Source organism: Bombina bombina, chromosome 11 (genome assembly GCF_027579735.1).
Source record: "Bombina bombina isolate aBomBom1 chromosome 11, aBomBom1.pri, whole genome shotgun sequence".
NCBI classification, from domain to species: Eukaryota; Metazoa; Chordata; class Amphibia; order Anura; family Bombinatoridae; genus Bombina; species Bombina bombina.
Genome location: NC_069509.1, coordinates 170,808,880 through 170,831,835, shown reverse-complemented (window position 1 = coordinate 170,831,835; position 22,956 = coordinate 170,808,880). Strand labels below are relative to the sequence as shown.

Here is a 22,956-nt window from a genome sequence, read left to right as displayed (position 1 = left end):
TATTTCCCTATTCAGTTTAAGGAAGTTGACTATGAAATCTCACGGTAAAAGAGTTCATGACCTCAGCACTGCTGATGCTGATTGGCTGCTGTTCATTTCTTCCCTTTGTTTGTTTTCTTTGTTTTTTTGTTTTTGTTTTTTTTTACCTGCAGAGAGCAGCTGAAGTATAACTTTTTACACAGCACTTACGGAGGTGAGCTGAGGAAATTTTGAGGCAAAATATCTTTCTTTTTTACATAGAGATGCTGAGGTGATATTTTCCTGTCGGCTTTTTACAGTTATCCTGCATCACTTTCAAGTGATTTAGCATATGAGTACTATGTCCCTTTAAAGGGATAGGAAACCCCAAAAAAAAAAAAAAATTTTAGAGTTAAAAACATCTCAAACTTTACTTATAGTTCACAAATAACATTGTTAAGCAATTTTTTTTGTTTACCTGTAATTTTACTTAGAAATTATGTATTCTGCCAAAACCCCCGGATCGTCATTATGCAGATCAAATTAGAGCGTTTTACCTAAGTAGAACAATAATGGCGGCCCGCATGTGCAGTATGCCTTGTCCTGAACCCACGCATGCACAAAACTGATTGTCCAGGTTAGGAGTATGCAGGCACGTCATGAACCATGCGTCAGATGCAGACCAAGAGGCGTGGGAGCAGACATTTGAAGATGGAGACTGTGCCATTACTGTCTATTGTGCATGCGATTGTCCACAGTTACTAATATGCATGCGAGGATGGATGACATTGTGAATATGGGTGACTCCTTACTATGCAAATTATGCTAATTTTTGCTGCCTGCTATTGGCCTATGTGACTGCATGAATAATGAGTGGGTCCATCGTTTATTTTGGGGCAATCGTTGGTGACGTTTTCAGCCAAAATAAAAATATAATTTTTTAATATATGCAAGCTTCGTTTAAAAAAAAAAAAAAAAGTGAGTTTAATTCGCTATTACTTAAACTAATAATGTAATTCTTAAAGCTTTACAAAATAAAATATTTCTTTTTTATCAATGCCCTTTAAAGCTAAGGCTTCTCATTTTATCCAAATTGAATTAAAATACAAATAACTATACAAAGAATTAGAAATGGAATGTAATACATTTTAAATACCGTAAGCAAAAAATATCATATATAACTAACCAAAACGCATAGGCCTAGATTTAGAGTTCGGCGGTAAAAGGGCTGTTAACGCTCCGCGGGTTTTTTTCTGGCCGCACCATAAATTTAACTCTGGTATCGAGAGTTCAAACAAATGCTGCGTTAGGCTCCAAAAAAGGAGCGTAGAGCATTTTTACCGCAAATGCAACTCTCGATACCAGAGTTGCTTACGGACGCGGCCGGCATCAAAAACGTGCTCGTGCACGATTCTCCCATAGGAAACAATGGGGCTGTTTGAGCTGAAAAAAAACCTAACACCTGCAAAAAAGCAGCGTTCAGCTCCTAACGCAGCCCCATTGTTTCCTATGGGGAAACACCTCCTAAGTCTGCACCTAACACCCTAACATGTACCCCGAGTCTAAACACCCCTAACCTTACACTTATTAACCCCTAATCTGCCGCCCCCGCTATCGCTGACCCCTGCATTACACTTTTAACCCCTAATCTGCCGCTCCGTAAACCGCCGCCACCTACGTTATCCCTATGTACCCCTAATCTGCTGCCCTAACATCGCCGACCCCTATGTTATATTTATTAACCCCTAATCTGCCCCCCACAACGTCGCCGACACCTACCTACACTTATTAACCCCTAATCTGCCGAGCGGACCTGAGCGCTACTATAATAAAGTTATTAACCCCTAATCCGCCTCACTAACCCTATCATAAATAGTATTAACCCCTAATCTGCCCTCCCTAACATCGCCGACACCTACCTTCAATTATTAACCCCTAATCTGCCGACCGGAGCTCACCGCTATTCTAATAAATGTATTAACCCCTAAAGCTAAGTCTAACCCTAACACTAACACCCCCCTAAGTTAAATATAATTTTTATCTAACGAAATAAATTAACTCTTATTAAATAAATAATTCCTATTTAAAGCTAAATACTTACCTGTAAAATAAATCCTAATATAGCTACAATATAAATTATAATTATATTATAGCTATTTTAGGATTAATATTTATTTTACAGGCAACTTTGTAATTATTTTAACCAGGTACAATAGCTATTAAATAGTTAAGAACTATTTAATAGTTACCTAGTTAAAATAATTACAAATTTACCTGTAAAATAAATCCTAACCTAAGATATAATTAAACCTAACACTACCCTATCAATAAAATAATTAAATAAACTACCTACAATTACCTACAATTAACCTAACACTACACTATCAATAAATTAATTAAACACAATTGCTACAAATAAATAAAATTAAATAAACTATCTAAAGTACAAAAAATAAAAAAGAACTAAGTTACAGAAAATAATAAAATATTTACAAACATAAGAAAAATATTACAACAATTTTAAACTAATTACACCTACTCTAAGCCCCCTAATAAAATAACAAAGCCCCCCAAAATAAAAAATTCCCTACCCTATTCTAAAATACAAATATTACAAGCTCTTTTACCTTACCAGCCCTGAACAGGGCCCTTTGCGGGGCATGCCCCAAGAATTTCAGCTCTTTTGCCTGTAAAAAAAAACATACAATACCCCCCCCCAACATTACAACCCACCACCCACATACCCCTAATCTAACCCAAACCCCCCTTAAATAAACCTAACACTACCCCCCTGATGATCTTCCTACCTTGTCTTCACCATGCCAGGTTCACCGATCCGTCCTGGCTCCAAGATCTTCATCCAACCCAAGCGGGGGCTAGACATCCACTGAAGAAGTCCAGAAGAGGGTCCAAAGTCTTCCTCCTATCCGGCAAGAAGAGGACATCCGGACCGGCAAACATCTTCTCCAAGCGGCATCTTCTATCTTCTTCCATCCGATGACGACCGGCTCCATCTTGAAGACCTCCAGCGCGGATCCATCCTCTTCTTCCGACGACTAGACGACGAATGACGGTTCCTTTAAGGGACGTCATCCAAGATGGCGTCCCTCGAATTCCGATTGGCTGATAGGATTCTATCAGCCAATCGGAATTAAGGTAGGAATTTTCTGATTGGCTGATGGAATCAGCCAATCAGAATATAGTTCAATCCGATTGGCTGATCCAATCAGCCAATCAGATTGAGCTCGCATTCTATTGGCTGTTCCGATCAGCCAATAGAATGCGAGCTCAATCTGATTGGCTGATTGGATCAGCCAATCGGATTGAACTATATTCTGATTGGCTGATTCCATCAGCCAATCAGAAAATTCCTACCTTAATTCCGATTGGCTGATAGAATCCTATCAGCCAATCGGAATTCGAGGGACGCCATCTTGGATGACGTCCCTTAAAGGAACCGTCATTCGTCGTCTAGTCGTCGGAAGAAGAGGATGGATCCGCGCTGGAGGTCTTCAAGATGGAGCCGGTCGTCATCGGATGGAAGAAGATAGAAGATGCCGCTTGGAGAAGATGTTTGCCGGTCCGGATGTCCTCTTCTTGCCGGATAGGAGGAAGACTTTGGACCCTCTTCTGGACTTCTTCAGTGGATGTCTAGCCCCCGCTTGGGTTGGATGAAGATCTTGGAGCCAGGACGGATCGGTGAACCTGGCATGGTGAAGACAAGGTAGGAAGATCATCAGGGGGGTAGTGTTAGGTTTATTTAAGGGGGGTTTGGGTTAGATTAGGGGTATGTGGGTGGTGGGTTGTAATGTTGGGGGGGGGGGTATTGTATGTTTTTTTTTACAGGCAAAAGAGCTGAAATTCTTGGGGCATGCCCCGCAAAGGGCCCTGTTCAGGGCTGGTAAGGTAAAAGAGCTTGTAATATTTGTATTTTAGAATAGGGTAGGGAATTTTTTATTTTGGGGGGCTTTGTTATTTTATTAGGGGGCTTAGAGTAGGTGTAATTAGTTTAAAATTGTTGTAATATTTTTCTTATGTTTGTAAATATTTTATTATTTTCTGTAACTTAGTTCTTTTTTATTTTTTGTACTTTAGATAGTTTATTTAATTTTATTTATTTGTAGCAATTGTGTTTAATTAATTTATTGATAGTGTAGTGTTAGGTTAATTGTAGGTAATTGTAGGTAGTTTATTTAATTATTTTATTGATAGGGTAGTGTTAGGTTTAATTATATCTTAGGTTAGGATTTATTTTACAGGTAAATTTGTAATTATTTTAACTAGGTAACTATTAAATAGTTCTTAACTATTTAATAGCTATTGTACCTGGTTAAAATAATTACAAAGTTGCCTGTAAAATAAATATTAATCCTAAAATAGCTATAATATAATTATAATTTATATTGTAGCTATATTAGGATGTATTTTACAGGTAAGTATTTAGCTTTAAATAGGAATTATTTATTTAATAAGAGTTAATTTATTTCGTTAGATAAAAATTATATTTAACTTAGGGGGGTGTTAGTGTTAGGGTTAGACTTAGCTTTAGGGGTTAATACATTTATTAGAATAGCGGTGAGCTCCGGTCGGCAGATTAGGGGTTAATAATTGAAGGTAGGTGTCGGCGATGTTAGGGAGGGCAGATTAGGGGTTAATACTATTTATGATAGGGTTAGTGAGGCGGATTAGGGGTTAATAACTTTATTATAGTAGCGCTCAGGTCCGCTCGGCAGATTAGGGGTTAATAAGTGTAGGTAGGTGTCGGCGACGTTGTGGGGGGCAGATTAGGGGTTAATAAATATAACATAGGGGTCGGCGATGTTAGGGGTAGCAGATTAGGGGTACATAGGGATAACGTAGGTGGCGGCGATTTGCGGTCGGAAGATTAGGGGTTAATTATTTTAAGTAGCTTGCGGCGACGTTGTGGGGGGCAAGTTAGGGGTTAATAGATATAATACAGGGGTCGGCGGTGTTAGGGGCAGCAGATTAGGGGTACATAAGTATAACGTAGGTGGCGGTCGGCAGATTAGGGGTTAAAAATTTTAATCGAGTGGCGGCGATGTGGGGGGACCTCGGTTTAGGGGTACATAGGTAGTTTATGGGTGTTAGTGTACTTTAGGGTACAGTAGTTAAGAGCTTTATAAACCGGCGTTAGCCAGAAAGCTCTTAACTCCTGCTATTTTCAGGCGGCTGGAATCTTGTCGTTAGAGCTCTAACGCTCACTGCAGAAACGACTCTAAATACCAGCGTTAGAAAGATCCCATTGAAAAGATAGGCTACGCAAATGGCGTAGGGGGATCTGCGGTATGGAAAAGTCGCGGCTGAAAAGTGAGCGTTAGACCCTTTAATCACTGACTCCAAATACCAGCGGGCGCCCAAAACCAGCGTTAGGAGCCTCTAACGCTGGTTTTGACGGCTACCGCCGAACTCTAAATCTAGGCCATAGTGTTTTATTTATTTTTTGAACACAGAAAATGTAATGAGTTTACAGCTTGACTCAAATATTCATGTGGATATTCAAGCTGAGTGTCAAAAACGTTTTAATTTCAAGCAACAAAGACTTATTTTTAAAACTTGATCATTTACTTATAAAATGAAACAATACATTTACATGCTTGATGTTTATATCTCAAGAGTATTTGAAAAAATAAAAAAAGACAATAGAACATATTTTATGTTCAAAGAAAAAGTATTAAAGATATGAAAATATTTTGCAGAACAGGAAAATGAAAGATGATTGCTGAAGTTTAAATATGAAACTTACAAGTTTATGCAACGCATCTGAAAACATAAAAGCAAGCAAAACTTTATGTTTAATTGTACAACTACTTTTATTTGTATAACTACTAAAGATTAATTATTTTATTTGGATTGATGGGATGTTACAGAGTGTTTAATGTAAACTACACCCATTTGGTTTTCAATCAGTATAAACTAGTTAGTAACTTTAGGCTTGTCAACTAGAGTGTTTAGGAACTCTAATTTTAACCTTTTAATGCCGTTATGCCGTTCTATTTCATCATAATTACACTGGGCTTTAAAGCCGTTATGACTGAATAGAACGTCATAGCTAACGGCTGTCCTGAAGCCTTCTGTGCTTTCAGGATTTGATCGTGGTCTGGGCGGCGTTCCTAGGGTTGTAGGGACGCCCCCCAGACGCGATCCAATAATTGAAATCTCGCGATCGACGCAATGTAGGCACTTTAGCCCTGACACGAAAGGGTTAATTGGCAAAACAGAAAAAAAAATTAAATCAACTAGACATCATCAAGACCAGCTGATAAACACATTGCTTTTGCAAAACAAAATGTATTTCTACAAAGAATTGGTTTGAATAGACACTATCAGCATTACAAATTGCCTGCTGTCCCTTATACATACAAGATTTTTGTGCAATCATAAATGCACATAACTTATTGAGTTTGATAATATTTGGAATGCATTATAACCCTTGTTTGCTGCAATTGTTTTTCAATAGCAAAACTCCACCTATCACTAGCCTTATTTGAAAGAGCCAATCAGCACTGAGAAGATAAGGACTGCTACAGTCATTATGAAATAAAAAAATAGATATGGGTGACAGCAAATAAATGTTTTATATTTTACAAAGACAGAAAAATAGCAACGTTTCGGGAGCCAATCCCTTAGTCATCCTGAGTGCTGGATTACCTGTGTTTTTTTAATTTTACAGTCATTATGAAGCCAGCCAATCCGGATCAGATATAGTGCAGGGTTAGGCTTATGAAACCTGCCATGTGTTATTTTTTTTTACAACTGGAAAACAAAAAATAGGCATAAAAAATGGCTATGAATATGGGCCGTAAGGAGGGCGTCTGATGCGTTTCAGCTCCTATGGAGCCTTAATCATAATCATCAATGTATAGTGCCCTATAGCCCTGCACTAATGAATATAGGCTGACCTCACCAGTTATTGGCTACTAAGGCCCACCTATGCCACCAATGGAAATGCTCTAAAGGGTGCACACCCATCTAGGTAGGCTCTATAGTGTGTTGTTAACTCATTTGATTAACCTATTTGATTAACCTATTAACTCTTTAGATACCTGAACTAATATATAAGGCTGTACTATATTGTAGTTTGATTTCTTGAAACCATATCAACTGTTATAATAGTCTAATCCTATATACTGTAACTAAGCTAAGATTTAACTAACCACTTAGTTGGCCACATAGAGTTTTAATGCACAAAAGGTAATTATGGGAGCCTAACTATTATATATATACTTAATATCCTCTAGCTGATTAATCCTATTATAGAGGCAGCCAGGTTTGAGAATAAGAGAATGAATGGAATAGTTTAGACTGAACTGGATAAATAAAATTGATGGATAAACCTCTCAATAATTTCAGTTATTTATCTTCAATACTTTATCCAGTTTTTTATCCACTTATCCTCAATTTCTTCAGTGTTTACAGTTATTCCACTAATGGAACCTAGGTGTAGTAGCTTTTTTTATACCCTGACTTCAAGGGAGCTAAATATCAAAGGCCAATATAGAAATGGAAATGTGCACTGATGTGACAGAAATTGAGGAAAACTGTTCCATAGTTATTTATTAATTGTTACCTATTGTGTGATATTGGTAAACAAACATACTAGTAGGCACGTGTATTTATGAATGTACATACACCCACACGTATCAAGTAGTATGGATATATGTATATGCATATTCTCAGAGCTTAAACATTTTCACCAGTGATTTATCAGATCAGTCTCAATGTTGAGACCTAAAGGTTGCCGACTTCCTAGGGTGAAAATCCAAAAGACCTCCTTCTCAAAGAGGTCCTTGGATCTATCACCTCCTCTTGGTTTCTTATGGATCTGGTCAATGACCATCCAAGAAAAAACCCTCACATCCTTACTGTGTTCCTCAACAACAACAAAAATAAAAAAAATAAATATATATATATATATATATATATAATTTTTTAATTCATATCTCAAGAATTAATTATGAACAGTGTTATATGAAAAACAGAGTAGTTACTAGAATTTAAATGATACTAAACCCTAAAGTGATTGTAGCATTTAAGGAATTAAAGCCCAGTATCTAAAAATACTCTTAAAAACGGGCACTTTAAAGGGCCAGTAAACCTAAAAAATAATGTTATATAATTCTGCACATAGTGCAGAATTATATAACATTATATTAGCAGCAGCTTTAAAAAAACCTAATATTCCCTGTGAATTTTTATTTAAAAAAAGACTGTTTTTCAGACTCGCTCTCTGTGCTCTTCTGAGCGGGTCTGTTTTTATCACAGAGCGCATCCGGCCAGCTGTCTAGTCACAGGCCAGCCCGACCGCGCCACTGAGTATAATGGCGCTGTCGGGCCAGGCTGTGACTAGACAGCTGGTGCCCAGCTCGTGGGGCACGCAATGATTGGAGGAAGCCAGATTTGTCATCGGTATGCAAAATACAGAAGGAGATGTGGGAGGAGAATTGGTGGTCTGTTTACCATAACGAAAAGGTATTTTTTTAGAAAGTGTGTTTGTAAATTTTAATGAATTAAAGTGCCCCTGCTTTTAAGTACTAAGTAGTATTATTAGACACTGGGCTTTAATTCCATAAACTTTACAATCACTTTAAGTAATATAGATCATGTTCTTGCAATGGTGCAGAGGTTAAAACAAGACCTGACTGACCAAAATATAAGCAATACCACCCCAAAGAGCTAGCTATAACTGTACAATAATTTATTTGTGTAGTATATAAACTAGGCTAATGATCATCAGTATCTGTTTCCCCAATAAGCAGAGTCCTGAATTAATTTTTATTATTTATTAATATTTATTTATTACTGCAAGGTTTAAAATTCCTTAGGACAGCTGAGATCTGTACATTGACAGTTTCCTTAGACACATGAAACTGACAAAAAAAATCAATAAAAGCCACTCCACATAATTAGTTCATTCCCAAATGCACAGAACATACAGCAAGCGATTATGTGTACATATTTAGCTGATTGTCTTGTAAAAGATAAGGAATTAAAAAGGGACACACAATAGAAGATGACTATTAGTTTTAAATTTAATAGCCAGATGAAGCTATAGCAACACATTTTAGGAGCCAGACAAGGGTATGTATATAAAAATACATGCAGACAAAGGGCTCCATGTACTAAGCAGTCAATTCATCCGTCATTGTAGACGCGGATAAACTCGCCGTTACTCGCCGCGGGCGAAATGGTGTCCGCTGTCGCTATGTACTAATATTCCCCCAATAAATAGACAAGTCTAGCCCGCCGCGAGCAGTTGCGGATTGTTGATAAATTTGACGCCTCGCTCGCCGCGACTAAGCTGATGTACTTAACTTTCAGTTGAATTGTCTGGCCAATTATTAACACGTGACATGCAAGGTGTCACGAACATCATAGTAGTCGCGGGAATAGAATTTTGCTCCTATAAAAGTTCAACTTATCTAAACAACTTTATTATTGTTCAAAATTTTTTGAAGAGTGATAACAGAGCGTTATTTTTGTAATATTTATTTACAATTTGGATATGGCTTCATCTGGATCTGATAATATATAAATATTAATATAAAAATAATTATAAAGATTGACAACTATACAATACAAATTTAAATAGATTACTCTTTAATTACAGTCGACAAATTGGGCGCAATTTATGTACATGGAAATGAGAGACAAATTAGACGCCAGTTATGCTGTAAGTACAATGCTGATATTACTGCCTTTTATATATGTCTAGACTGGCGTCTAGATTGACTTTCCTATTGTTTTGTACCTTGCCCGCCACCTAAAAGGTGGCGAGGCAAAAATAACGAGGTGGGAGCGGAAATTGTAGCGAGCGGACAAATAGATTTTTTAGTACATTCGTTTTTGGCGAGTTGGTGGTCAAATGTGTCTAATTACAGTGAAAAATGGAGCGGTAGCGAGGTTTGGCGGATAAGTACGCTCGCAATTTTAAAGATGCGAGTTTTAACATAATTGACGGCTTTGTACATATCAGTTTGCGAATTTTGACGCGAGATTTGTTGCGGGTAGCTCGCTGACTGCTTAGTACATGGAGCCCAAAGGCATGACAAATGTGATAAAAGCTGCAAGTCCAAAACATAACAAACCAGAATTTGTTTCAGTTTTCATAAGGGTGTATGTATCTTTTATATAAGGGTATATAAAACCTATATTGCCATATTTCTGAATTGACACCAAACCTTAAGACTAAGCAGCCCCCTTTACATGCTTTAAGATGTAAGCTTACAAAACACACACATCTACCAGTTATGTACATCACCTTGAGTAAATATGGCAACTCCCAAACTTGGTTCTTTTCCCATTTATATGTTAGTTTTTAATTCAGTTGTTAGTTTGTACATGTTGCAAACATAATTCTATTCTTTAATCACGTTGATGAGTATGTTGGCATATAACAAACAAACAATAGTGCAACAGATACATGGTACTATCTTACCAATCAATATATCATGTTTACTGTACACAACAGATTTAAGAAAAAAAAAGTACAAAAAATGTGAATAGGTTGCTAAATGGCTCACAGAACGAAGAACTCCTTTGTAATTTTGGTACATCGACATGCATTTGTTTTGGAACAAATGCTAAAACTAACTATTTTCATTTTTTGCATTTGTCAAAAATATGATGAGCAGCCTATTTAACAAATCACTGAGAAAATGAATGCACGCAACAACAAAAAAACACATTTCACTGGTTCATTTATGTGGTTAAAAAAGGCTTTTCTGCAGATGAAACAGCTTTACAATTACACAATTCAATGATGATCCAGTGAGCACTGGCTCACCTGATTGTTTCTAGATTGCATTAGTGCATTGCTGCACTGGAGACAACTTAATCTATTTATTTAACCTCACTGGAGTGGTTAAACACAATTATATGCAAACAACAGTGTATTCATAAAATGTTATAACAGATTATTTTATTTTTTGTACTTATATGTCTCTTCAATAAATATCTTAGCTGTAGACTTTTCACTAGATGCATAGAAAATATTGTCACACTGATAAACTTTACAAGGCTGAAACAGGCTGCCTTTAGCATGCCAGAAGCACATGAAATATGCTTATTTGCATGACCCATCCACTTTTTTCAGTGATGCTAGGGTAATATAATATATTTTGAGATTTGGGGTTAAAAATATGTTTTACAATTTGTTTTGACATGCAAATACGACTTACACTGAAAATAGCAGAGGGCTTCTATTATTCATTTGCTCATCGTGAACATAAGAAATCTCAAAATCAAAACTGCATTTTTGTATATACATTGGGAATAGTGTTTGTGTAATCCGAGATAATATAATGCAACAGTTTACAAAAGTACAAGAAGCTGCATAGCGCAAGCAGCAACATTATAATTAAAATATTATTTCAGTATATATTATGTGCACGGTTATAGTTTCTGCAATGGTTTTGCAGCTTTCGACATTTTTTTAAAGCATGAATGTGCTACAACATGTGAAGCGGAACCTCATCTCTAAAATTCAAAGTATGCATGGTGGAGAAAATGTATGCTTCTGATCAGGAGTTACACAAATAAAAATGTTTCATTGGTTAGTATTTTATCAACTTGTGGTTTTAAGGAATCTGGAAAATCCAATGTAATAAATTGAACCCAGATGTTCCCCAAAACACAAATAATAATGGTTTCACTTCATGGCAACCAAACAGGTCAACCCACTTCCTTCTTAAAACAAATGCTACAATTCCCAAATGCCTCCAGCTTCACTAAAATGGAACACATGAACAGCCGTGCGCATGAAAACTCCCCAGAATAGGCTCCACAGGTGGCCAAAGAGGCCCTTTGCTTTAGGGTTCTGTATATTAGAAGATTTATAACATAAAAATATGTGACTTAATAGAATCCAATAGTTTTAACATCAATTTCCTCAGGAATAAATTATCTATATGTTTTCAAAGGGAGTAGAGAGTACATGACATGCTCAGTTCTCCCATAAGCCCAAAGGTAGGACAATGAATTAAGAAAATGAATAATATTTTTCTGTGTTTGAACATTAAGCACAATTTTGTGCTTACCCCTTTGTCTACTAAACTAAATAGGAATTATTAAAGGAACAGTAAATACAGTAAATTTGCAAAATCAACAAATAAACGATAAAAAGACAATACAATAGCACTTAGTCTGAACTTCAAATGAATAGATTTTTTTCTTACAAATTTCAGTTATGATTATTTCCACTCCTCCAGTATCATGTGACCGCCATCAGCCAATCACAAATGCATATACGTATATTCTGTGAATTCTTGCACATGCTCAGTAGCAGCTGGTGCCTCAAAATGTGTCAATATAAAAATACTGTGTACATTAGGTTAATGGGAGTAAATTGGAAAGTTGTTTAAAATTACATGCTCTATCTGAATCATAAACGTTTAATTTTGACTTGAGTGTCCCTTTAATACCAACATGATTTAAAAACAAATCCATACAAAACATTATCAGGATAATTACAGACCCAGATGTTTGCACTGGATACATTCCACCAGAGTTCTGTTAATGCAAATCAATAAAGCAAGTAGCTTAAAAGGGACAGTAAAGTCAAAATGAAACTGTCATGTTTCATATAAAATGGATTTTAAGCTATTAAATATATCATATTTACATAGTATGTCTACTAATCTACATGATAAATTTAAAAAATGGTAATACTAGAACTTACTTTATATTGATAGTACACAATGATTGAAAAATAAGACTGAGTAAACAAATTAAATGTCAAGAATAAATTATTATAAAATCTCCCTCTGAAACAAACCAAGCATCCTGCTATACAAAATAAACTGAAATCCAGGGCAAGAAGCTGCCTAAGAGGAAATTAATCAGTGATTGATAGAAACTACATATTAGAAGAAATACTGTACCCTGGTAACATTAAAGGGACAGTCTACACCAGAATTTGTATTGTTTAAAGAGATAGATAATCCCTTTTATTACCCATTCCCCAATTTTGCATAACAAACACAGTTATATTAATACACTTTTTACCTGTGTGATTACCTTGTATCTAAGCCTCTGCAGACTGCCCCTTATCTCAGTTCTTTTGACAGGCTTGCATTTTAGCCAATCAGTGCTGTCTCCTAGCTAACTCCACGTATATATATATATATATATATATATATATATATTGCACATGAACTAACGTCCTCTAGTGAGGCGGCCTTCAAGGGCTATAAAACATTAGCATATGAGCCTACTTAGGTTTAGCTTTCAACTAAGAATACCAAGAGAACAATGCAAAATTGATGATAAAAGTACATTAGAAAGTTGTTTAAAATTGCATGCCCTATCTGAATCATGAAAGTTTAATTTTGACTAGACTGCCCCTTTAAACAGTGCAATGAGATGACAGAAGGGTATGTATGTTATGTTGTATACAATTTTTCTAATGGCTCAATGTAATCTAATTTATGCTCCAAAGTAGGTCTTTATTAACAAACAAAAAAATATACAGTGGGCAAAAGAATATTGCCCAAATAGCCAACAATGTTTTTTTATTGACTGTTCTACAATGTAAACTAAAAAAAATTGTCAAGACATATTTTATAAACCCTTAAACACATGCTTTTCTATGAATTTTAAAATCCACATATAAACTGAACTCTCGTGTTAGATGCTGCCAAGGGTGGAGAAAAACAACACACTATTTCCTTTAAGTATCAATTTCATGGAAATAAATAGCAATACTTGAAGCAGACTAAGTAATGACAAAATCATGATCAGAGGGGAGAGCTCTTTTTCCACATCAGATCCGTCATTCATTAATAACAAATCTCATGAGATTGAAGAAATCTTCTGCAATCTGTTTTAGAATAACTTCAGTTACAGGGCCATTGACTAAGATGCTACATTTTTTTATATAACAGCTGTAAATGATTTTTCTATTACAGCAACAACTTTACAAGAGATAATCATAAAGATCATAAACACACAACACAACAAATCTGTTTGCCTGGGGAGCTGCAAGCCACATGAACATTTGGCTAATCCCCTACAGAGTGCTGGCCTCATTATACATTGCTTCTAAACAGATTCTCAGCCTTCTGAACCATCAGTCCATTACTATTGCTGGATTCTCTAATCTCCCTGGTGCTTTGCAGGAGAAAAATGTACCATTACTATCCATCCTCCACTCCCTTGAGTGGTGACTTTACCTTCACACTGTGCTATTACCCAAAAGCTAATAGATTTCTTCCACTTTCATAACAGCATATTGTTTACTATATTTATTTATTGCAATAACTACAGAACTTAAAGTGAGGGTAAATTTCAGACTATAAGAATGTTGGAATAAATAATATATTAGTTTGCAAGTAAAACCACATAATTATTTTATTTTTAAAAAGTGTATACACACATATATATATATATATGTATATATATATATATATATATATATATATATATATATATATATATATATATATATATATATATATTATAATAGAAGGTTTATAATCCTAATTGGTATTGTCTGTTCCTTCGCCCCCCTTCATTTCCTCTTTTGGCTGTGATGTATAGAGCAGCCCCCCCCCCTCTTGACATAGGCTTTCAAAGGGCTTTAAAGGGGCTGGACTTCAAGATTATCAAATGGCACACATGTTGATTGGATGATCACTGGAATTGTCATAAAAAAGTGTTTACCCAAGTGGGCCGGCATAACATTGTAATAGAAACATTACTATATGAACTAATTTAACCCTTGCACAGATGGATTAAAAAAATACAAATACTTTTTTAATGTCAAAGATTACATTTATAGCATTTGATTAGTTAAAGTTTACCATCACGTTAAGCACCTCTCCATGTATGCAATGCTGAAATAATAATGATAATAATAATAATCAGTTCAATATACAAGCAACTAAAGTGGTAACCTATTTAAGAAAATATTAATGTATAATTTTATGAAGTATAGTTTGATAGAGATGAATAATGGTAGAATAGCAAAGCATACTGTAAACACCAATAATAATTGATTCTGAATAGAAAATACAGACTAAAAATATGCTTTGGAAACAAATCCTATACAGAATGTAATATACACACATTTTCATTTCAATACTTTTGGCGATAAATACAAAAATATGTGTCTGATATCTATAACTCTTTAGTAAGGATTAGCTGATACTATAATTTGAGTTGTACTATAGACAGATTAGATTATTCTTCAAGCTTTCACTTATGAACAAAATAAATATGAGCTATATTTCTAAATGAGAAATGTGGCAAAATCCTGTAAAGTAACATTAATTGCAATAGCTGACATTGTACAGAGTCTGTCTTATGGCAGACCATGAGTATTAACCCCCTCAGTGCCCAATCAACATGTAGTGAATCATTTACCAGATATAACTATAGAAACAAAGTGCATTTTATAGCAATCAAAACCAATTACATATAGAATAGACATAAAAACAGAATGAAAACGTTAGCCCACTAGGGAAAATGTATTTAACTATTTCCTATAGCAGCAAAACAGTCACATATGAAACACCTCTGTTAGCCAATGAGGTTAAAGAGCTAGTTAAATAATAAATACAAATAATAAGGCATTAATGCAGTGTATGACAGACCCCTCTATTATTTTTTTGTTAATAGAGCCACTAACCCATCCACTGCTGGATTAAATACAATAAATACATTAAATTGCATTCCTTTAGCAGCTAATGGGTTAAAGTGTCAGCTAACTCATTCAATGCTGGATCAAGAGACATCAGCATGAATTGACAGCTAGGGCTGCCCAGCACCCAGTCTAATAAACATGACACCAATATCACTTATGTATCCACATAAGAATGATCATTAGCTTTACTGAGAGTGACACATGATGGCAAACAGAGGGTTAAGACATCATTTTCCTCAGAGCCCTGTCAGACATAGCAGCCCAGGTCTGACAAGGGTTAATTCATTGGTAGCTAAACACGGCTGCAGCATATTCCACAGCAATGCACTGCAGCTAGCTATGTCGCTGTCAGGACATTAGACGAGCCAGAACCAGCCGGTGACCCTCATGCAGTTTTCACTTACCCGCCCCGTCTTCTTCCATGCCTGCAGGCTCGGTCACCACTCGCACAGTATTCCCGGAGCTCTGTCCCCAACACACAGGCGATGACAACTGCAACAGCGACTGCGGCTCCTCAGCTCAGTCACCGCCCCCGCTGCAGCACGTGACCGCCCCAAAATCCCGCCCAGTCCTGGCTTGTGGTCACGTGAATACAAAGGTATAAAAGGCAAACAAAAAAGCCGGGATTCTGTTCACACACACACAGTGGACGTACTTGTGGCTTAGGTGTTTTGAAGCGGTATATTTATTTGTTGATTCAGAGTTTCATTTCTAACAAATAATAAAACAAAAAAATTTAGAACGCTAAACTAAGATTTTACCACAAAAACTTCTGGACAGTAAAGAAGTTTTTCATAAAACAGTCACAAAAGAGGCTAGACGTGAAAATGGTGACAGGAACTGAGGTAATAGGATTTACCTTTTTTTTTCTACTGATCTAAGAGAAATGTATTTGACAGAGGTAAGACTAGTCGGTGGATTCTTCTTCTGTGGATTCCTTCACCACCCTACCATTTTCAGAATCCACCAGGATGCAGCGAAGGCAATTGGAGCATTACAAAAAAAAAAACACTGCCCGCACGAAGTATAACAAAAAAAAAAAAGAACCTCTCACACAAAGTATTAACACCTACACTGCAAACCCATTTGAACAGCCAATAGGATTTCAGTAGCTCTCATCATATTGGCTGATTTGAATTCGAAGAATCAAAATCAACCAATAGGAATTCAAGGGACACCATCTTTAATCGCGTGCCTTGAATTCACTATTCAGTGTACGGCGGAGATTGTACAAAAAGGATCCTCCACCTTCCATGGCTCCGCGGTCGCCAGTCTTCAGTTCCAGGGTCACCGGTCTTCAGTTCCTGGGTCTCCGGTCTTCAGTTCCAGGGTCGCCGGTCTTCAGTTCCAGGGTCGCCGGTCTTCAGCTCCGCGGACTTCAGCTCCGCGCTCTGCGCCAGAAGAAAGAAGAGGTCGCTGCTTGGAAATAGACTTCACCGCCTGGAACAGGACCTTCTCCACCAGACTTCAAGAACGGTGAGTACCAACCTGGGGGTTAGACTTAGGTTTTTTTAAGGTTTTTTTTGGGGGGGGGGGGTTTATTTAGATTAGGGATGGGCAGTAAAAGAGCTGAATGCCCTTTTAAGAGCAATGCCCAAACAAATGCCCTTTTCAGGGCAATGGGTAGCTTAGATTTTTTAGTGTTAGATTCTTTTATTTTGGGGGGTTTGGTGGGTGGGGGTTTACTGTTAGGGGGACTTAGACTTTTTTCTGTAAAAGAGCTGTTTATCTTGGGGCAATGTCCTGCAAAAAGCCCTTTTAAGGGCTACTGGCAGTTTATTCTTAGATTGGGGGTGTTTTTATTTTGGGGGCTTTTTTATTTTCATAGGGATTAGGTTTAATTTTGTAAACTTTGGTAATTAGTTTTTTTATTTTCTGTAATTTTAGATTTTTTATTTTCTGTAATTTAGGTTAATTTTAATTTTTAGGAGTTAGACTTAGTTTTTTTTTTTTAAATATTTATTTATTTTTTAGATTAGGGATGGGCAGCAAAAGAGCTGAATGCCATTTTAAGGACAATGCCCATACAAATACCCTTTTCAGGGCAATGGATAGTTTAGGTTTTTCAGTGTTAGGTTTATTTATTGGGAGGGGGTTACTGTTAGGGAGACTTAGAATTTTTGGTAACTGCAAAAGAGCTGTTAATCTTAGGTCAATGCCCTACAAAAAGCTTGTTTAACAGCTATTGGTAATTTAGCATTAGATTAGGGGGTGTTTTTATTTGGTAGGGGCTTTTTATTTTCATAGGGATTAGGTTTTATTTTTGATAATCTGTTTATTTTTTCTGTAGTTCAATTTTTTTTTTATTTAACAACACATAGACTGAGAGGGGAGAGAGAGCAAATGAGAGGGGAGAGAGAAAATGAGAGGGGAGAGAGAGCAAAAGAGAGGGGGGAGAGATCAAAAGAGAAGGGGGAGAGAGAGCAAAAGAGAGGGAGAGAGAGCAAAAGAGAGGGGGAGAGAGAGCAAAAGAGAGGGGGAGAGAGAGCAAAAGAGGGGGGGGGAGCTAAAGAGAGGGGGGAGAGAGAGCAAAAGAGAGGGGGAGAGAGAGCAAAAGAGAGGGGGAGAGAGCAAAAGAGAGGGGGAGAGAGAGCAAAAGAGGGGGGGAGAGCTAAAGAGAGGGGGGAGAGAGAGCAAAAGAGAGGGGGGAGAGAGAGCAAAAGAGAGGGGGGAGAGAGAGCAAAAGAGAGGGGAGAGAGAGAGAGCAAAAGAGAGGGGAGAGAGAGAGCAAAAGAGAGGGGAGAGAGAGAGCAAAAGAGAGGGGGAGAGAGAGCAAAAAGAGAGGGGGAGAAATCAAAAGAGAAAGGGGAGAGAGAGCAAAAAAGGGGGAGAGAGAGCAAAAGAGAGGGGAAGAGAGCGCAAAAGAGAGGGAGGAGAGAGAGCAAGAGGGGTGGTGAAAGAATCCACCTGGATGGATTCTTTCACCACCCTCCTTTTTCGGAATCCACCTGGAAGCAGCATAAGCTACATCCAGGTGGATTCCAAAAATGGCAGGGTGGTTCCGTCACCACAATAGACTGCCCTTCCGAAAATGGCAGGGTAGTTTGGTGGTTCCGTCACCACAATAGAATGCCCTCTGGGCAGGCTTTCCCACTAGTATATTTATAAATAGATAAGCTTTCGGGTCATTCCTCCCTTTCTCAAGTCTGAAGCAATACTGCAGCATTTCTGCCTGTCTCTAAGCCACTCTATACCGCCTCTTATCTCAGAGCATTTTTATAGCTTTTCACAGCAAAACACTGCTAGTTCATGTGCACCATATAGATAGCATTGTGCTTGCTTCTGTTGATTTATTCATGAGGCAGCACCAGTTGTCTAAAATGCAAGTCTGTAAATAGGCACTGAGATAAGGGGCAGTCTGCAGAGGCTTATATACAGATAATCACATAGTTAAAAGTATATTAATATAACTGATGGTTATGCAAAACTGTGGAATGGGTAATAAATGGGTTATCTATATTTTTAAACAGTTTTGATATAGTCTGCCCCTTTAAGACTGTTCCAATACATTATAAAATTGTTATTGTATGGTTTTAAAGTGATCTATGGCCCAATGATCAACATTTCTCCAGCTTGGAAAGAAACTATAGTACATAATTCTCCAAGAAAAAATGATGAAACATGCAAGTCCCAAAGAAGATGAGGGCTGCCTCCCTTGTAAAGTAGTGAAGCTCTCTGGGATACATAATCTTACAAGTTAGAGTGAAGTTAACAGGGGAGCACCTGTTACTTATATAAAGACTCAGATTGCAGCAAATACAAATGAAACTGAAATGTTACTTGTATTTGCTTATAGTTTAGAGCACATTACTGTTCTGTTATCTAAATAAGTGTATTGTGAATTCTGAGCAAGCTTCATCTGCATACAGCTGGGCTGGCAAGATAAATCAGTGGGGCCTTCAGGTGTAAAATGCTATTGCTAGATAGATTGCGACACACCCCGAGAACTCCCATATTTAGCCCAGGGAAGTCCACTGAGAAGCCCTATGTTCAGCCCAGGGAACTCCACTGTCCCTCCCACTTTCTGAAACTATCAGTTTTATTTTACATAGAACTAAAACAAAATACAATGTAATTTGTAAATATATACAGTATATATATATATATATATATATATATATATATATATATATACAGAAATATACAAAGTATGATCCTAATTTGTTAGTTACACAGGCATTTTTAAAGCATAATCAGAATTTGTAAAGTCGCAATCCTAAATACACTGCTGTATAGAGAATGTAAATAAATAAATACAAAATAGAAAGTGCAAAGCTTAAAATGTAATAAAACTTAAAGAGATAGTCATGTCCAAATTAAACTCTCATGATTCAAATAGGGCATGTAATTTTAAACAACTTTCCAATTTATTTTTATCACCAATTTTGCTTTGTTCTCTTGGTATTCTTAGTTGAAATCTAAACCTAGATAGGCTCATATGCTAATTTCTTAGACCTTGAAGACAGCCTCTTTTCTGAATACATTTTTACAGTTCTTTACCCCTAGAGGGTGTTAGTTCATATATTATATATAGATAACATTGAGCTCATGCACGTGAAGTTACCTAGGGGTAAGCACTGATTGGCTAAAATGCAAGTCTGTCAAAAGAACTGAAATAAGGAGGCAGTCTGCAGAGAATGACAATGACTCCAGACAAGACAATACAGTGTATGTATTGTGGAAAGAGTCACGAGAAACTGAAAGAGAAATGCCCAGCATTTGGAAAGCAATGTAAAGGGTGTGGTAAAGCAAATCAGTTCATTAGCCAGTGCTGTGCCAATACACAGCAGAGAAAGCCAACAGTACAAGCTGTTTATAGAGAGACTGAAGACTTAGAGGAATATGAAGACATTCTGGATCTGACCTTGGAACCAGCTTTTCAGATTTGTACACTTAAGAAAACAGTAAGCAAATTTCCATCAGCTTTTGTTTGCTACCATGCTAATTGACCAGCAAGCAGTTAGATTGATTCCAAATGGATTGTGGAGCAGACTGTAATGTCATACCAGCAAGTTGATCTTAGTGCAACACCAAAATATCCAAAACGGGGAACAAGATGGCAACCATCCAGATGCCAATGTGTGGGGCTGGTCAGCCATCAATAAAGAGTATGCAGATATTTTTCAAAGAGAAGGCTGTCTAGAAGGAAAACTGAAATTGGAAGTGGATGCTCTTGTACAGCCTGTTAGATTTCTAAAAAGAAAGGTTCCTGTGTCATTACTCAAACCCATTAGAGAGGAGCTTACCAGTTTAGAAAAACAGGGCATTATAACCCCTGTAGAGAGAAGTACAGACTGGATTAGTAGTATGGTGGTAGTGAAAAAAACATCTGGAAAGTTAACAATTTGCATTAATCCTAAGCCTCTGAATAGAGCTTTGAAAAGGAATCATTATTCTTTGCCAATAATTGATGATATAATTCCTGACCTAGCAAGAGCAAGGATTTTTTCAGTATGCAATGTCAAGAGTGGATTTCGGCATATTGAATTAGAGGAAGAATCCTGCTATTTGACCACTTTCTCTACTCCTTTTGGCCGATACCGCCTGTCACGGGTACCGGACTGGAAGGGTTAAACCCCCTACCTCCCCCTACTACCTCACCCGTGTTGTTTCTCAGGGGTTTTGGGCTCCTCAGAGCAACCACAATCTTTAGGAGCCTCCTGTTGCTTATTTTGTCCCACTGGAACTTGTCTTGACAGAGCTGGTCTCTGACCGGAAAAAACCCTCCTAGGCTGTCCGGGCTCCTGGAACTCCCGGTCGGCCACCTCACAACAGACACCCGCCTAACCCCTTCTCAGGCTGGTCGGGCTCCTGGAACTCCCAGTCGGTCACAGAACAGCACGACACCCACTAACTTTACCCCTGGTCACTCCAGCGGCCCTTTGCCCCAGAGCTCCGCTCTTTTAAGAATTGGTAGCCCCTAGGGAGGACAAGAGGTGGGGGAATTACCGGAGGGGAGCTCCTTTGGGAACAGGGGGTTTTGGACACTTCTACCCCCATAACTTCAATGGACTGTATCTCCAGGAAAATTGTGGGATTGTCTAGTGTTTTATCAAGATGAGCTTTGTGTATAAAAGGAGTGTATGTTTTACAATAAAATCTGTTCCTGTTTCACCTGAATGCTAGTATGTCTAGTTATTTGGTTATTTGGGTGGGCTCCAGCTAAAATCATTTTCCTGGGCTACATAGCAGCCTGTTCCAGGCAGAGGAAGGGCCCTCTGTCAGAGCTACCTAGTCTGGGTAGCCGGAGTCTGCCACAGGGTGGGACCCTGAATACTGGTGCTGTCGGGCATCAGCGGGGCTACAGGCTGTGGTCACTTGCCAGCTACATAGCTGCAGTCGGCAGGGAGGAAGCAGGACCCGTTTGGCGGAGCTACCCATTCGGGGTAGCCAGGGTATCCGTCACATTGGCTGGCAGCAGTGGGATGCTTCCAAGTTCCTGGAACATTCAAATCACCACCTGAAGACAAGTTTGGATGGAAACCTGAGGAAACACTGCGGGCCCCAAGAGCAGACCAGCCCTCACCCGAGAAATACTCGAAGGTGACCAGGCGGCCGGTGGGTGGGATGACGCCCAGGACCATGAGCAATCTCCTACAGTGCACGGCACCTAGTACCACATCGACCCCGGAGACAACTGCATCCGACATACAAAGGGAAATAGAGTGGCGACTGGCGCTGTATGATACTCAGCCACATCAGGAGGTCATCACAAAAATAATCTCAGAGGTTACCCAGCTCAGGTTAGCGGAGCTTTACCAGAGGTGTTCCTTTCGCCTCCGAGGTGCAGGCTCCCCGAGCACCCAAGTTACCCCATGGGGCTTTCCGGGCCTACAAAGAAGAAGAGGAAGATATTCATTGCTATCTTCAGGTTTTTGAAACCCAATGTGAACTGCAGGGGGTCGCCCACGCCGACCGACTATCGGTCCTGATTGGCAAGCTGTCTGGACAGGCTTTGGCCACTTTCTATTCCACCCCTCCAGATGACCAGAAAGACTATGGCAAGGTGAAAGACTGTATCCTTGCTCGTTATGGACTCACGCCGGAGGCTTATCGGCAGAAATTCCGGGCACTATGGAAACAAGAGGGGCAGCCTTTCACAGAGTGGACCCACCAGTTCACTATGTCAATGGCCTCCTGGCTGTCAAGCGACCACTGAAACAGAAGTGGCACAGCTTTTCCTCCTGGAACATTTTTACAACCATGTTCCAGTCGAGGTCAAGGAATGGGACCATGATCGAAGGCCCACCACAGCAGACCAGGCAGCTGTTCTGGCAGACCAGTATGCAGATGCCCGCCGTCCGGTTCCCTATGACCCCCAGCCAACCCTCCACCCA

General features: G+C 38.2%; 1 protein-coding gene across 1 annotated transcript in view; it reads right to left on the bottom strand.

The window, feature by feature from the left end:
• Positions 1-16,136, bottom strand: part of CYTH3 (cytohesin 3) — a 336,872-nt gene extending 320,736 nt beyond the window's left edge. Inside the window, exon 1 of the mRNA XM_053694552.1 lies at positions 16,024-16,136. Coding sequence (XP_053550527.1) covers positions 16,024-16,042 — 19 coding nt within the window. The 5' untranslated portion in view covers positions 16,043-16,136. The remainder of the gene's footprint in view (positions 1-16,023) is intronic.
• Between the last annotated feature and the right edge of the window lie 6,820 nt (positions 16,137-22,956).